General features: G+C 40.3%; 1 protein-coding gene across 2 annotated transcripts in view; it reads right to left on the minus strand.

Annotated features, from left to right (window-relative positions):
* Positions 1-4,932: 4,932 nt before the first annotated feature.
* LOC117428904 (mediator of RNA polymerase II transcription subunit 26-like) overlaps positions 4,933-15,655 on the minus strand; it is a 33,304-nt gene continuing 22,581 nt past the window's right edge. The window contains exons 2-3 of one of the 2 annotated variants that reach the window (XM_059013985.1): positions 9,037-9,111; positions 4,933-7,660 (exon numbers count right to left, since the gene is read on the minus strand). In XM_059013985.1, coding sequence (XP_058869968.1) covers positions 5,990-7,660; positions 9,037-9,111 — 1,746 coding nt within the window. In that variant the 3' untranslated portion in view covers positions 4,933-5,989. Of the gene's footprint in view, positions 7,661-9,036; positions 9,115-15,655 lie in introns of both variants that reach the window. The other variant, XM_059013984.1, reaches the window with a different exon arrangement.

Below are 15,655 nucleotides of genomic sequence, written 5' to 3' on the forward strand. Positions count from 1 at the left end.
AAGCAACACGGGAGGTAGAGCCTTTTCTTGTAGAGCTCCTAAATTATGGAATGCTCTGCCTTCGTTTGTCAGGGAAGCTGGGACTGTTACAGTTTTCAAGTCAAGACTAAAAATGCACTTTTATAAAATGGCTTTCTTATCTTAGTGGGTTTTAATGTATCTTTAAAATTGCAGCTTTTGTATTATTATTTGTATACCAGGGGTCTCCAACCTTTTTACTATGATTTGTAAAAACATATGCAAGCCACTCCTCAAAGAACTCCAAGCTAAAAATAAAGAAAATGTCATTCTTACCTGGATTTCAATGTGAGACGTGACACTGCATGCTGTCTACCAGCCCTCAAAGTCTGGCTTGTAATTAGAAAGTGCAACCCTGATGGAGTCATTCACATGCTCGTCACTCAGGCAGGTTCGAAATTTTGATTTGATAAAGTTCATGTCTGAAAAGGCACTTTCATTGCTGCTGCGCACAGATTTCTGTACTTGTCCTTGTCTACTAAAGTCCAAAAGTCAGACACTAAGTATCTTGCTTTCAACTGATGTAACTTAATGAAACTTTAAAATTGCTGCTTTTGTATTATGACGTGTGTACTGTTATTTAAATGGTCTGACTCTGGCAGTTGTATGTGTGACAAATGTATTGTGGTTTTTTTCTGCTGTGCACAGTGCTTTGTGATACCCTTGTACAAAAAGCGCTTTATAAATGCAATCAATCAATCAATCAATAAATAAATAAATAAATAAATAAATAAGCCCTGCTAGATACAGACCAGGATTGCAGTAACCAGACCGTACATGACATGGTACCCATGATTTTAGTACCGGAAATGTCAGCGAAAAATTGACTTTTTGCAGAAATTAAAGGTTTGCTGAGTTAAAGAAAGGGATTTAACAGAAGTTTCGACCAAAATACAGGAGAAAATCTCCTGGGAGTTGTCTGGGAGAAGTGTCCAAAAAACATGAGTTACTGAAAATAAGGGAGAGTTGACAGGTCTGCAGAATTCACAGTACTTCACATTTCAGTTTTTGCTGTTTGTCAGATCCATAGCTGACTGAAAGCAGGATGTTAGTATCAGTTTGAGACAAGAGCAGATCAACTCAACTCAGCGCCTGATAGGTTTGAGCGAATGGCAGTGATTTTGTAGCATGAAAGTGAGAGATAATTGATGTCAATCAACTAAAAATAATTTTTCATTGGATCAGATTTCTGCACACAAATATATTTATAAAAAGAGGTGCAGAGGCTATAGCAGCGGCTCACCAGCAGCCGGCCGGAGTTCAAGCTCAAGCCAGAGGAGCCCTGGCAAGTTTAATAAGTTACCAGAGACTCCGGGTCAAATCCGGAGAGATACCAGGTATGCTTCTACTTCAATATCAATGGCAGTCTTCCTGTAAGTGAATTCAATTTGTTGCTTTATCTTTTATTATACAGTCGGGTGCACAGCTAGCTTTTATTTCAATAACCAGATCATGTGTGATACATAACAATAACATCTTCTGAAACGAGGACTAGTTATTTAGTTATGTGTTGTCTGGTTATTTGTGAGGTTTATGTATTAATCCTAAAGAAAATTATATTCATTGGCTTGGTGCCTTCAAAAGTGTATGAAACTGAAAGGCTGCATGCCCTTTCTTAAAGCTCTTAAAGAGCCTTTCCTGGGATTTGACTTTGATTTGTACATTTGTTTTGATATCTTTGTGGGTGTGCTGCGGTCTGAAAGAAAGCCTTTTGTTTGTACCTTCTTGAAGTTCACACCACAATGGAACTGGGGTTCACACCGGGGTGAATTAGGGCCCCAGGTCTGCAGAATCACAAAGAACAGATGTGGTCCTTTTAAGTGCCGCTGTTCCGTCAGATTTATTTTTATGCTACGCATGCTCGCCACTGTGTTACTTTCCTTCTTCCGCTTACTGTGTCAGAAAAAGCTCCCTACTCAAATCTTTTCATTTATTCATATTAAGTATAAATGGATACAATTACTACTGTTGCCTATTTTTCCAACATGGGTAACACTACATTCCTAATTTAACTTAAATGAGAATATGTAGTATGAACATGTTTGTTGACTATTCAATGAAGATGTGCACCATGAACGGTAATTCAACTTACCTGTTTGTAAAACATGGGTAATGCGTGGAATTACTGATCATTTTCTGATTGTTAACTGCTATGGTAATTAAATGATCAATAATTGAGTTAAAAAGCCAAGATGTAGCTCAAAAGGGGGATAGGAAGTAGTGGAGGTACTGAGAGGTGTGTGGAGAACGCAGCACACACCAGAGCGCCGCTTGAGATGAGATCAAGCACAGAGTGGAGTGTGGAGCGAGACTGCAAGGCTAATTTAGCCGGTAGCTGACTCTTGAAGTGGGACGTAGAGCGTCCCAGCCCGCGGAACTGGGCAAAACTGTAAAATATAGCTTTCCCCTTTTTTCCCTCTTAGATAGTATTCCCCTTTCCTGCCTCCTTTATACTATTTTAGTAGGTTTTAGAACAATACATGTCATGTTTTATAGACTTTAGACACACTTCTTATAGTCATGGTAGAGACAGAGAAGCAGGCAAGTTTAGTAATAGACAGGGATTGTGCCAGGAAGGGTTTACCTCATGTTTCTTCTTTACCGTATGTGTGGTTTATTTATTTGTATGATTCTGCACTGTTTATATTTGTACTTTGGATATGTGTGGTATTTAGCGTCAATAGATTTCCAGTTATGTGATTTGTATTGCACTAGACATTGTAGAGGTGAAACCTTGTTGTGTCATAATCCTTGTGCTGACAATTAAGTTGCCTGCTGCAATTGACCTCTATGACATTAGAACTTGTGATTATTTTAATATATATATATATATATATAAAGATTCTGTGTTTGTATGAAAACCTGCTTCTGTGAGTTCGACTGCCAACCTCCCCATTTCTTTCCATAGCCAGACCTCCCTGGTACAAGCTGGTGGCGGCGGCTCGCGCTCCCCGCTCGGCTGCACCGCGCCGGCTCGCGCTCCCCGCTCGGCTGCACCGCGCCGGCTCGCGCTCCCCGCTCGGCTGCACCGCGCCGGCTCGCGCTCCCCGCTCGGCTGCATTGCAGAGGCTCGCGCTCCCCGCTCGGCTGCATTGCAGAGGCTCGCGCTCCCCGCTCGGTTGCATTGCAGAGGCTCGCGCTCCCCGCTCGGTTGCATTGCAGAGGCTCGCGCTCCCCGCTCGGTTGCACCGCGCCGGCTCACGCTCCCCGCTCGGTTGCATTGCAGAGGCTCGCGCTCCCCGCTCGGCTGCATTGCAGAGGCTCGCGCTCCCCGCTCGGCTGCACCGCGACGGCTCGCGCTCCCCGCTCGGTTGCATCGCGCCGGCTCGCGCTCCCCGCTCGGTTGCATTGCAGTAAGAGGAGAGCTCCCTGGTACAAGCCCTTAGTATAAGAGTGGTTGTTACACATGTACTCAAATCCTAAAGTAATGTGGTGATGACCTTTCTTCTGCTTTTACATTTTTGCAAAATAACTACTTAAAAAGGACTAGTAACCGATACTGTATTCTGTCATTGCATAAACATGGGTAGCAGTTTGTGACACTACAATATGACCTGTCAGAATGTATTACCACCCCCTCCATTGTAAAAAAAAAAAAAAAAAAAAAAAAGCAATTTCTGGCAGGGAGGCATACTGTGACATTTATAGCGGTCACATTTTGCTACTGGTAGCAAATTCTGATGGGGAGGCATATTGTGACGGTTCACCGGCATAAATAAACAAAAACATTCATTTACACCTGTGTGTTTTTTTAATCAAATCGCTGCAAAAGAAATTGGTATCAACTCAACCCTGTGTGATACAGCCATGTGAATAGATAGCAGACCCTGATAGCGATGTGAGATAGAAGCTGATTTTCACTCCTTTTCATTTGCTCAGACTCCGAGCACCCTAGACGATGTATGGGAAGGTGTGGTTTGCGAATCTCATAACAGTGATAGGACGATTTCTGTAAACTTAAATCAACACCAAACTACATTTTTATTACATAACTAATAAGAAAAAAAAATATTGAAACAGCATGATCGAAGCCTTGTTATATTATTGCAGTGTAAGGGCTGTACTAGCTTGTACGGGGCCCTAGAGGGCAGCACAGACTAGGTTTGTAAGGTGCAGTTTAGCACAGCATTCCATTCACAATACAAGCTACCAGCTGAAATCGACACTGAACAGGCTGCAGGGTTTAAACACACCGATTTACTTTCCCTGGCTTACTGCGTTGTTGTATGTATTCCTGCAATATCCTTTAACATAATCATGATTATTTTTACATTTGTATTAACATATTACTGCTCAGTTTTCATAATGCCAATGTAGTGAATTCAGAAGACCTGATGATTAACTGAAGTGAAACGAAAAAATAACTGCTGAAAACTGCTCAACGAGCCAGGACAATGAGTTAATACAAATATCAAAACAAAATCGTAATTATGTTGAAAAAGATATTGCAGGAATACAAACAGCAATGCAGGAAAACAGTTGAAGTAATGCGTTGTGTTTAAACCCTCCAGCCAGGCACAGGGAGAGCATTAGGAATTAACAGCAGTTAAACCTGAACACAATGTTTTGTTTTTTTTGTCCTTCCTGTATTGTGGGCAATGACATGGGAATTACATGGAATGCATTACTGTGATCACATTATATTTTCCAGTAACCTGTAATCTGTAACAGATCTTTTTTCAGACACAACACAGTGTTGTTACATATTAAAAAATAACTTACTTTTCCTTAGAAAGCACTTTTCATATGTCTTTCAAAACTGTGCAGAATTTTGTTAGCTTCAATTACTTTAGTGTGATTCTGAAATACAAAATCTTGATATCAATGAGAAAATTGTGTGGCACGATTACCAGCCCTTTGTATGTTAGGAAACATGCTTTACTCAGTAAAAGCACAAAGGCATTTTCAAAGACATTTTGTGCAACTTTTTTTTATTATTATTATTAAATTTCCACATTTATATCACAACGCGTCCACTTAAAAGGACCAAATAGCAAAGTCGCTTGCTTCTGTATCATGATTCACAGAAGTCTAAATGTCTGTACATTCACTAAGGCTCTTTGTATTTGTAAATTGTGTTATGATGGGTTTCTTTTTCATAAGGCAAACAATATCTAAAGGAATGGTAACAAGTATATTCCAGCATACAAACAGATTTATTTTTTCATTTTACATTTTTTAATTCTCACAGTACAAAGTTGCAACTTAGTAGCACCCTCTGTTTTGCCATTTTTGGGCTTCGGAAAAAAACAAAAAAAATAAAGTTAAATCTACCAAGCAGAAAAACGTAACAAGCAAAAAACCAAAAAAAAAGAAAAGTGTGTGTATGTAATAAATTTATATTATATATATATAATTAGTGGTGACTGAAAATAGAAATACCACTTGTTATTTTAAGTTTGTAAAAGCCAATGTGTTGTTAATGTTGTGTGTGTGTGTGTAGGAAGCTGTATGGAATGTGGGGGCCCCTCTTCGTTTTGCAGAGGATGTCAAACAGAGGATGCGTGATGCAAACAGCTCTACAGTTTTTGCACATTTCTTGTATAAACTCAAAAATCCTCACTGCCAAATAATAATAATAAAAAAAAAAAAAAATCAATAAATAGATGCATTCTTGTTAAGGTAACTTCTTTATTCATTTTGACATAAAGCTTTACCTGCCACACTACTGATTTCACAATTCTGGAGTTTTTACCCCACCTAACTTGCAGGCTAGATTATTCCTTTTTTCAGAAACTGGCTGGACCAACTCCTATTTCCAAAGCCATTGTAACCGCGCTTGTCGTTTAGGAAGTTGGTAGCAGCACATTACAGAGGGGTTTGTATCCGAGTTGTACAGAGTGGCCCCTCCATACCCTTTACTGCCGGTCTTGGCGTGCCACAAGGCTCACTTCCTCTTGGGCATGCAGCCTGTAACCCTGGAAGGGCTTTATTTCTGAAGTGTTACAAAAAAACAAAAACGAGATTGTGTTCAGTCCAAGCAGACGTACGGCAGTACATTTAGTTTACTCTCGTCGCCGTGTGGATCTAAAGATATGCATTGTGTCCAATCATACCAGTTACCTTTCGTATCGAAACAGCCATTGACTCCAGGCCAGTTCTGCTGGTGTATTCGACGGAGGTCCTCCTGTGTGACCTCTCTACTAGCCCCAGGGAAGTCTGTGTGGGAGCTGTTTGGTACTAAAACATGAGTCTTTCGAGATTCTTTAATGTTATGCTCCTCCTGTTTCAAATATTCTGTCATGAAAAAGTGAGCGCCGGGAGTCTGCGTCCCAGACGAAGAGAGCAGACTGCTTTGTCTGTTCAGGTATGACTGAATGATTTCGTTTCTGGACAGCTCTTTCCAGTTTGTCTGTTGAAAGGGACTGGGCAGGGGGGCGTTGGGCTCCTGCTTAGTCGGTTCTGTCCTGGGCGGCTCTGGCTGTGGAGCCGGTGGTGGCGGGAGTGATTCTTCCGCCTGGAAAGAATCTTTTTGGGTCGAATGCTTGATCTGGCCTGTAACCGGGTCAAAAGTAAGCTTTCGTTCTTTTAACCTGACTGGTTTTGTGCTCTCTTCTATGACCTGCTGTCCGTCCAAGTTTACAGTGTAGTCTCTGGATCTGTATTTCTTCTTCCTTTTCCCGTCGGAGCCTGAAGCTGCATTATCGCTGTCTATTCTTTCAGAGGAGAGACTTTGAGGAATTGTACATTCCAGGTTATGGGGTATTTTGGAGCCGTGTGGGGATTCGTGTGGGGTGTTGTACAGATGATGGGCATCAAGATCCATCCTCCCAGGCCAATGCTCAGGTGCTGGAGTCTCGTGTCCCTCATTCATCGTCACTGGAATAGGGGGAGTTGAAGGCTGAGGAGAAGGTAAAGGCTGTGGGGATGGCACATGTGAGGTGTCCAGGAATTTAGATACTCGAGATGGGCTTGAAACAGTACCTTTAGGTTCATACGTGGTCGGCTGCTTAGCCAGAGTCTCTTGCTTAATACTTCTAGGACTGAAAGAGGGGCATCGTGGGCTTTTAGGCCGGTATTGCCCTCCTCCTTCATCCTTTTTTGCATGCTGTTGCAATACCGCAGTCTTGAGCAAAGAGGAAGTGCTTGGCAGTTTCACAAGTCCTGGAGAGCTGGTGTGAGGTTTCACAGCATTGACTGGGATTTTATTGTGTTTATCGTTCTCCTGATGTTCCAACCTGGTCCTCTCAGAAAGCGTGTTGGCATCCAGAGGACTGGGAAAAGGTTCCGGACTGCCGCCGATACCGTTGGTAGGGGGAGGGGTAGAATTCTGGATCTGTTCATAGTTTGATTTGGAAATTTTCAGCGGAAGGGGACTGTCTCTTTGCTCTCCCTTTCGTTTGCGGTTCCCCGATTTCTCCACTTTGGGAGAGTATGTGTTTTGAATGTCATTTCTGTTTCTCAGTTCCTGCACTGGTTTGGACACGGTCGTGGCACTGGGAGGTGAGATATCCTGCCTGCATGGATGAGCTCCCCCGTTAGCAGAGCCCGGCGTGCCAGGCGCCCCTTTTGGCACGGTTTCGTTCTGACCGGGCTCGATAAGTTTCTGCCAGTTCCGCAGCAGCTTCTTGGCACGCTTGGCAAGATCATCATTGCTGGTCTTTTTCCTTACATCGTTGATGAGCTTCCCTAGTCGGGTTTCCTACAGTAAACCAAAAACAGTTAGTGCCTTGAAACTGAAATCATGAAAAATGCTTTCAATTTCCACTTATTTCAAAGACTTGGTTGTATCCAATAAACAGCATCAAATCTTTTACCACCATGACCTTGATTAAACACAGCAAAAAACAAATCTATTAACCTTAAATTAAACAAGCACACAAGTCCCACCTATGAAGCAAGTGCAATTGAATAAAAAGGACAAATAAAACACTGTATAAAACTAGCAAAATACTACTTGGGACAATAACTTGTTTATATACCAGTACAATAATTTGATTCCTTTCAGAAATTGCATGTGCACTTAGTTTTTATGAGTGCTCACAGGATCATCACTGCTCCCCTCTTTTCAAAGAGCTCAATAGCTCTTGGTTCCTTCTTGAGTTATGTGATATTAAACAGTGCTGGAAGAAATCATCAATAGTTTAATTTCACTGTGTGGTCCAGTGGTTAAAGAAAAGGGCTTGTAACCAGGAGGTCCCCGGTTCAAATCCCACCTCAGCCACTGACTCACTGTGTGAGATCCTGAGCAAGTCACTTAACCTCCTTGTGCTCCGTCTTTCAGGTGAGATGTAGTTGTAAGTGACTCTGCAGCTGATGCATAGTTCACACACCCTAGTCTCTGTAAGTCGCCTTGGATAAAAGTGTCTGCTAAATAAACACATAATATTCAAACACTGCTTGAAATGTATATTTCGCTTGAAATGTTTTTGCTTACGATTGTAAGTCGCCCTGGATAAGGGCGTCTGCTAAGAAATAAATAATAATAATAATAATAATAATAATAATAATAATAATAATAATAATAAAAATGACCACAACTGTATTGTTCACATGATAATTGATAAATGACTAACAAAGATATCATACAAAACCAAAGCACAACTGACATGTGAATTACACACATTATGCTGCAGGGTATCTTTTTCATCCAGCACTAATTAACACACACACTTCTTTAGTTTTCAATAAAACAAGAGATTCCAAGTTACTGCAGCTTCCAGGAGAATTCCCTGACCTGCAGGTCCAACCCACAGTGCAGCAACTGCAGCCAGACCATGTAATCCACAGTACCAAACAAAGGGCTGCATTCCAGTTAACTGAAATTCCTCCTTTGTATGCCTTTAAAATGCATTTTGTCTGAAGTCGAGTCTTTTATATTTGGAGAATCTTATGAACATGACTGACTGACGGATGTTCACTGAAAGAAAATACTGAAACTGAAATGTTGAGCTATTTATCTTATAAAAATAAAAATGCACAAAATAAATAACTGTTTCCCTGAAAGCCCTGCACCGCATGTTCTGGCCTGTGTTTTTATTTGGCTGCAATAATTGGTATCTTCACACAGTATCTTACCTCAAGTGCTTCTTTGGTGATAGGATATTTCTCCAAACTGGAGATGACCTCCATTACTGCCACCATGTTACGGATCTGCTGGAATAATAAAACAAAACAAAAAAGTATGTGTGTGTGTATAATTATATATAAAGCTGTAATGTTATATACATTCATACATTTCACGCTAGTATACAGCCACTCAAGAACACAAGCGAGGGAGTGTCTGGAACAAGTCAGCAATTAAATAATGACATAAAATCAATGGTCTAATGCGAGTAAACCAACTCCCAAAACTTTGGTTAGAATGCGATCTATTTCACCAATCCGTCTACTGCCAAAGCCCTCAAACTCCTGGGTCATTTGGGCTTCAGCAGACCAACGGGAGTTACTGGACTTTCATTTTGTTGCTGGACAGCCTGCCCCTGGGGCCTCACTTCACCAGAACTAGGTCCACTTGAGCAGAATCACCACTTTAAGTACAGCATGTGATGCAGGGGCAGAATCCCACATGTTGGATTAGAGAGGCACGAATGAGTGAGCAGTATCTGAGTAGATCCATCATCGAATTCAAGCAGCATGAACGTGAAAGCCAGCTGAGCAACAGAGAAAGGGGGTTCAAAATCTTAGACCAACAGAACCATTTAGAAAGACTGCAGACAGAAAAAAGGCAAGGGAAAGATTTTAAAATAAACAAATAAAATAAATTAACAAACAAACAAACAAACAAAAACAAACAGGGCAGCTGTACAGTATGTGTTTAAAAAAATAGTGCGTGAAGCAGACCAGTGTGAGTCATGAGGCTTCTCTGGAGAGCTTGCCAGCAGTGTTGTGCGCATCAGGCTTCATGAAGCTCCAACCTGCTGACTGGAGAAGCTTGATGCTGCAATTACTTTAATGTGTTGCTTTCAAACATTCGTGCACGTGAATTGCTGTTGCTAAATGTGTTATTTTAAGCAATTTTAAGGTTGTGTCTGTTTGCAGGAAACATGTTTCAGCAGCTGCTATAGTAATTGGAATCATTTTCCATTTTTTTTTTTTATATTACGCACATCTAACACTTTATATTATGGGTGGGGGGGGGGGGAATAATAAAATAAATAATCTCATTTGCAAAGTTTGCTCATGCATCCACATTTCTGTAGCGTACCTCCTATTTAGGCGATTAGAATATGCAATATCATTGGCTGAACACACACAAGCACGTAGAAAAACGGTTAACTAAATTGTTGAAAAGAGCGCAGTGGTCTACTCTAGGAACTTGATTGGCAATCAAATTGTCAATTAGTGACAGCCGTTTTATTGTCAATTTGAGATGCCAAGAAAAAATTGCTCATGTATCTCCGGCCTAACAAACAAAGTGTGTGGGTTTTCTTGTACAGGCACACTACTGTAGAGCTGAGATCACAGGATGCGGGGCTGCTGGTTATTCCTAGGGTTAACAAAAGCAACATGGGAGGTAGGGCTTTTTCTTGGAGAGTTACGGAATGCTTTGCATTCGCTGTCAGGGAAGTTGGGACCGTTACAGTTTTCAAGTCAAGACTAAAAAGGCACTTTTACAAAATGGCTTTCTTATCTTAGTGAGTTTTAATGTAACTTTAAAATTGCAGCTTTTGTATTATATGTATACTGTTATTTAAAAAGGTCTGATTGTGGCAGTTGTGTGTGTGACATGCTATACAAATGTATTGTGGTTTGTTGTTTTTTTCTGCTATGTACTGTACAGTGCTTTGCGATACTTTTGTATAAAAAGCGCTATATAAATGCAATAAATAAATAAATGGTGCATTTTGATCTTTGAATGTTTACAGAATATTTCCAAACTGATATGACATGAAACTAAACGAAATGCACATGCCATTTTCTTTAAACCAATTCTACTTCAAATACTTTCCTTGGCACCTTAGCGATCTGATCTGCGCTTTTTACCTCCATGAGGGGCACAGCAGGCTTCAAACGCAGCAAAGGAATAATTATTTCAAATGCAAATAAATGTGTGATTTAAACGACTTTTATATGCTTGCCAAGGTGATTTATGAACTTGAATCAAATTCAAACCATCAAATATTTGAATGCAGCCCTAATATTTATGTAAAGCAACTGGAGGACACCCACTGACCTTCAGTTCTGCTGTCGTGGGGAATGGGTGAGAATCTAGGATAAAATAACGTGGCACTCAACTGAAATAAAATAAACACAGCTGGACAAGTTTAGATATGAAGTTTATATTCTTGAAAATCCAAGTAAACAAGTAAAGTCAAGATTTGTGACTAAAGTTTAACATGACCATACCACAGAGCTCTAGTAAAACAGAGTGCAGACAGCATGAAGGAGAGTCCAGCTTCTTGTCAGGAGTGAATGATTTGGTCTTCATGGAACTAAAAATAACAGCATGTGTCTGCTCAGGGAGCAAGCCTGTCTGAGTTCATGGCTATGCATCCGTCAGCTGGAGAAATCAAAGAGGAGGACAAGCACCATGCTGAAGGTGTAGACCAGAAGGGGCCGTCAAGAGTGCATTGTATTTATTTAGGGGTTTTAAATTCCTGTTCCTTTGATAAGTCATTTGGAGGGCAGGGTAGCACAATGTCAAAAATAAACCTTTTGGGAAGGTGTAACCTTCGTACGATTAGCACACAGTGTTTATAAGTACACGCCAATCTCTCATCTCTGTGGCTCTGGAGAGAAACAGTGATCTAGTTGTATCATGCAAAGGTCCCTGTGCTTTATGTTCTTATTTATTCAAAATACTCCCCTAACCTCATTTCATTATTTCCTGTGACTCTTTCATCTCCATGGCAGAATGGAGCAGGTAAAGTATGGGTTAAAGCAAAAGGTAAACATTAGCAACCGCTTTGTTAATGAAAGCTGTATATATTTCAGCATAACCACACGTTAAAACCAGCAGAGAGAGAGAGGAGGAGAGAGGAGAGTCGAGAGAGAGAGAGAGAGAGGAGGAGAGAGGAGAGTCGAGAGAGAGAGAGGAGAGTCGAGAGAGAGAGAGAGAGAGAGGAGGCCGACAGCAGCTGATGCCGACGTGAAAATGTTGCTGTCTGCTCTAAAAAAAATGATAGTTAGAAGCAAATCTTGGTTGCAAATTGTTCTGTTCTGCAGCCCTAGTGGAGGGTATCAGATAATTGTATTTATTATAGATGTAATCTTGTGCAGTTTGGTTCTGGCTGCTCAAACTGTGAAAGGGAGAAAACAACGAGAGCTGTAGAATCAGTAAAACAATTCACTGCTCAGTTGTTTCCTAATTGATACTTGTACAATGAGGGTATTCAATTGATTGTTAATTTGGTAATTGGATTCGTTTTTTGCTCTTTCGTTCCGTTTAATTCAAAACAGTTCAAATGTTTGTCTCTGTGGGAATGTAATCATCAGTTCCTCAGAGTTCAGTTTGAAATCCCACTTGCACAGACAAGAGTGTTCTTTGTAAGTGAAGATAGTAGCGAGGTCAATGTTTTAGATTAGAAAAAAAAAGGTATGAAGCAGCAACAGATAGTAAAAGCTACTGATCATTTTGCAGAACCTAAAACAGATGAAGACCTAAATGTCGTTGACAGCGATTGGTTTGAGAAGTACCTAAAAAATGTAAGTGGGCCATAAGCTTGTTTGAACAATGGTTAAACTAAATAAATGCAAAAGCTGAGTTTGCATCCAGCATCTGTGGAATTGATTTATTAAATTGGGATTTATTAAATTGGGATTTACTAAATTTCTGTTCCTGTCCAGAAGATGTGAAAAAAAGTTAAAGGGGATGTTTGTGGAAATTTTGTAATTGGGTTTATTTATTTAACATTAAAAGTATAATTATTACTTTTATCTAACAAAATGAAATGCTAAACTGAAATCGCAAGCCTGTTTTGTCACAGAAGTGTTTTAATTTAGAATATTCAAATTCATAAAATCCTTTCAATAGTATCAGAGTATAGTCCACACTGCCCCCCAGTGTTGCAAGTTCAGGTGATGATTAAATGTGGTATTGTGCGTGGAGTGCAGGATGCGCCCTATAGCCTGGAGATCGCTGGTTCAAGTCCAGGTTATGCCATTGCTGATTGAGGCCGGGAGTTCCCAGGGGGCGGCGCACAATTGGCCGAGAGCTGCCCGGGTGGGGAGGGTTCAGGTCGGCAGGGTAATTCTCGGTTCACTGCACACCAGCGACTCCTGTGGCCGATAGGGTGCCTACGGGTCTGTTGTAGAAGCCACTCCTCCGGCACTATGGGTCTGGTGGCGTTGCTATAGACCTGCAGCACGAAAGAAAGACTGCTTGGCAGGACACGTTTCGGAGGACACGTGTGTCTGCCGCAGTTTCCCGAGTCGGCGCGGGAGTTGCAGCGGTGAACCGGGATAAAAATAATAATTGGGTATTCCAAATTGGGGAAAAAAAACAGGGTAAAAACAAAAAAGGAAAAAAAATAATAATTTGTGGTCTTGCAGTACCGCAGTACCGCAATACCACAAATTATTGCACGATGTGCAGTGAAGACACATGCAAGGGTCCAGAGGGGTGACCTTTATGATGCATAATAGGATCAAACAGTCACTAAAATTGACTATTTTGTTAAGACAAACTAAAAATGAGATGGGGAAGAGCTATATTCATACTAACTACTAAAAACACATTCTTCATGCAAGAACCATTTTGTGAACTGTAATGAGGTAGGTTGTGTTTTTGATCTTCTCACAATACAAACTGTACCTCTATTACAACATGATGCATCATGTAAAGAAATACACACCGAATCGTTGCATACCTTATTTCAGCAATTTATTAAAAAAAAAAAAAAAAAAAAAAACACAACTCCTAAATCGTTTCATAAATCCAAGTCTGTTTCATCATTCTCATAGAGAGCACACTTAAAGGGTTAACTTGTGCTTTATCTTTGCAGCAAACCAACCATTACAAGGGAGGCCCTCCTGTAATGAGTTTCCTCATCTCTGGTTTTGATTGTAATCCCAAATTTTCCACAGTCCCTATTTAGAACTCATTTTGGATCATTTAACCATAACCAATACTTGAAATGCAGCACAGAAACCAGGACCAGGACACAGTTGGAAAGTAAGTGGAAGATGACTTAGGACAGAAAGTGTTGAAGGTATGGAATGAATTACCTAGTCATGCTTTCAATGCCAAATTATTTGGATCTTTAAGTCTTGAGATCAATCACTTACTAGGAACTGGACAAGCATAGATGGGCCAAACAGCCTCCTCTTGTTGGTAAATCATCTCATCTTACCCAAGGTAATATTAGGTGCTGCAGACAATCAATGCTAATTGAGGTTTATCACAGGTAAATAGATAAAGTGTATGCATAACAATCACATCAATAATGCTCCCAGTTTCAATTAATGGTAATCAAAACTTTGTCATTTAACAGTACAGTAGTAAATACTAACGAGTAGATAAACTGGAAAAGTTGCAATGATTAATTGATGAATTAAAAAAACCACGTCACCAGTTTAGAATTACTAAAATAAACAAATTAACTGAGAAACATTTCCAATAAGTCTTTTCCAATGTCTTCAAAGAAATAATTCTAGTAGAGACGTGTGTCATTGAATTTTAGGTTTCTTTTAGTATTTCTAAATCCAGCACCGTTGAGGGTCACTAGAGTACAAAGACACACGTTTGCTTAACAGAGTGAAAAATGGCAGTAACTGGACAGAAAAGAATAAACCGAGAAGTGCAAAAGTACCTCTATTTCAGGATCCGGTTGTTAGTTACCAAAATGCGCCACGGTATGCAAAGTGAGTGCAACATTGAGACTGAAACCTGACTGCAGAGCTGCAGGTGTGTAGGAGATGCCTGGTTACCCAACAAAACCCCCTGCCACAGTAACAGTTGACTCGGTTTCAGTCAAAAGTGCTGGAAAGCTGTTCTGAGATTTAGAAAATCATCTAGTAAGTACTGCATGCAAGTCTAGTGAAGAGCACTTCTGTCTCAAACTATTCCGTCAATCAGGTATATTAGTACATAAGCATTTGAAAGTGTTGAACAAGGAGGCTGCTATTTGTCTCATTGATGCTTGTCCGGTTCCTATAAGCAGATTGATCTCAAAACTTAAGATCTCAGTGTTACTGAACAGGCTGTAGGGTTGAAGACACAGCCCATTACTTTCCCTAGATTTCTGCTTTGATGTTCATATTCTGGCAATATCTTCTTCACCACAATTGATATTTTATTAACATGTCCCTGCTTATGAATCAGTTATTTTCACTTGACATCGGTTATGTGTCAGCTCTTCCCATCAAAACGTCTTCTGAATTCACTACCTTAGCAGCTTCAATCCAACCTGTTCAATCAGAAACATTTCATGGATTCCTGACGTACCTCCCAAATTTCACTATTTTGATTGGTTCATCTGTCCTACCTGCTTGTGTGAACAGGTTTATGAATATGCATGACAAGCCCCATATGGCAATAAATAAATAAATTAATGAATAATTACATTATTTTGGTGAGTTACGGTGGAATAAGAACCTGTAATAAAACCTAAAGTGACAACTACACATTAGGCAACACAGCAGCATTTAGACGGACAGCAGATTTCACTGCTTAGGTTATAGAGTTGTGTGACATTGTCTTGTGCACATCGAATACAAACATAAATATTCATAAATTGTACATGTTGCATCTTGG

The sequence above is a fragment of the Acipenser ruthenus genome, chromosome 47 (assembly GCF_902713425.1).
Source record: "Acipenser ruthenus chromosome 47, fAciRut3.2 maternal haplotype, whole genome shotgun sequence".
Lineage (NCBI taxonomy): Eukaryota > Metazoa > Chordata > Actinopteri > Acipenseriformes > Acipenseridae > Acipenser > Acipenser ruthenus.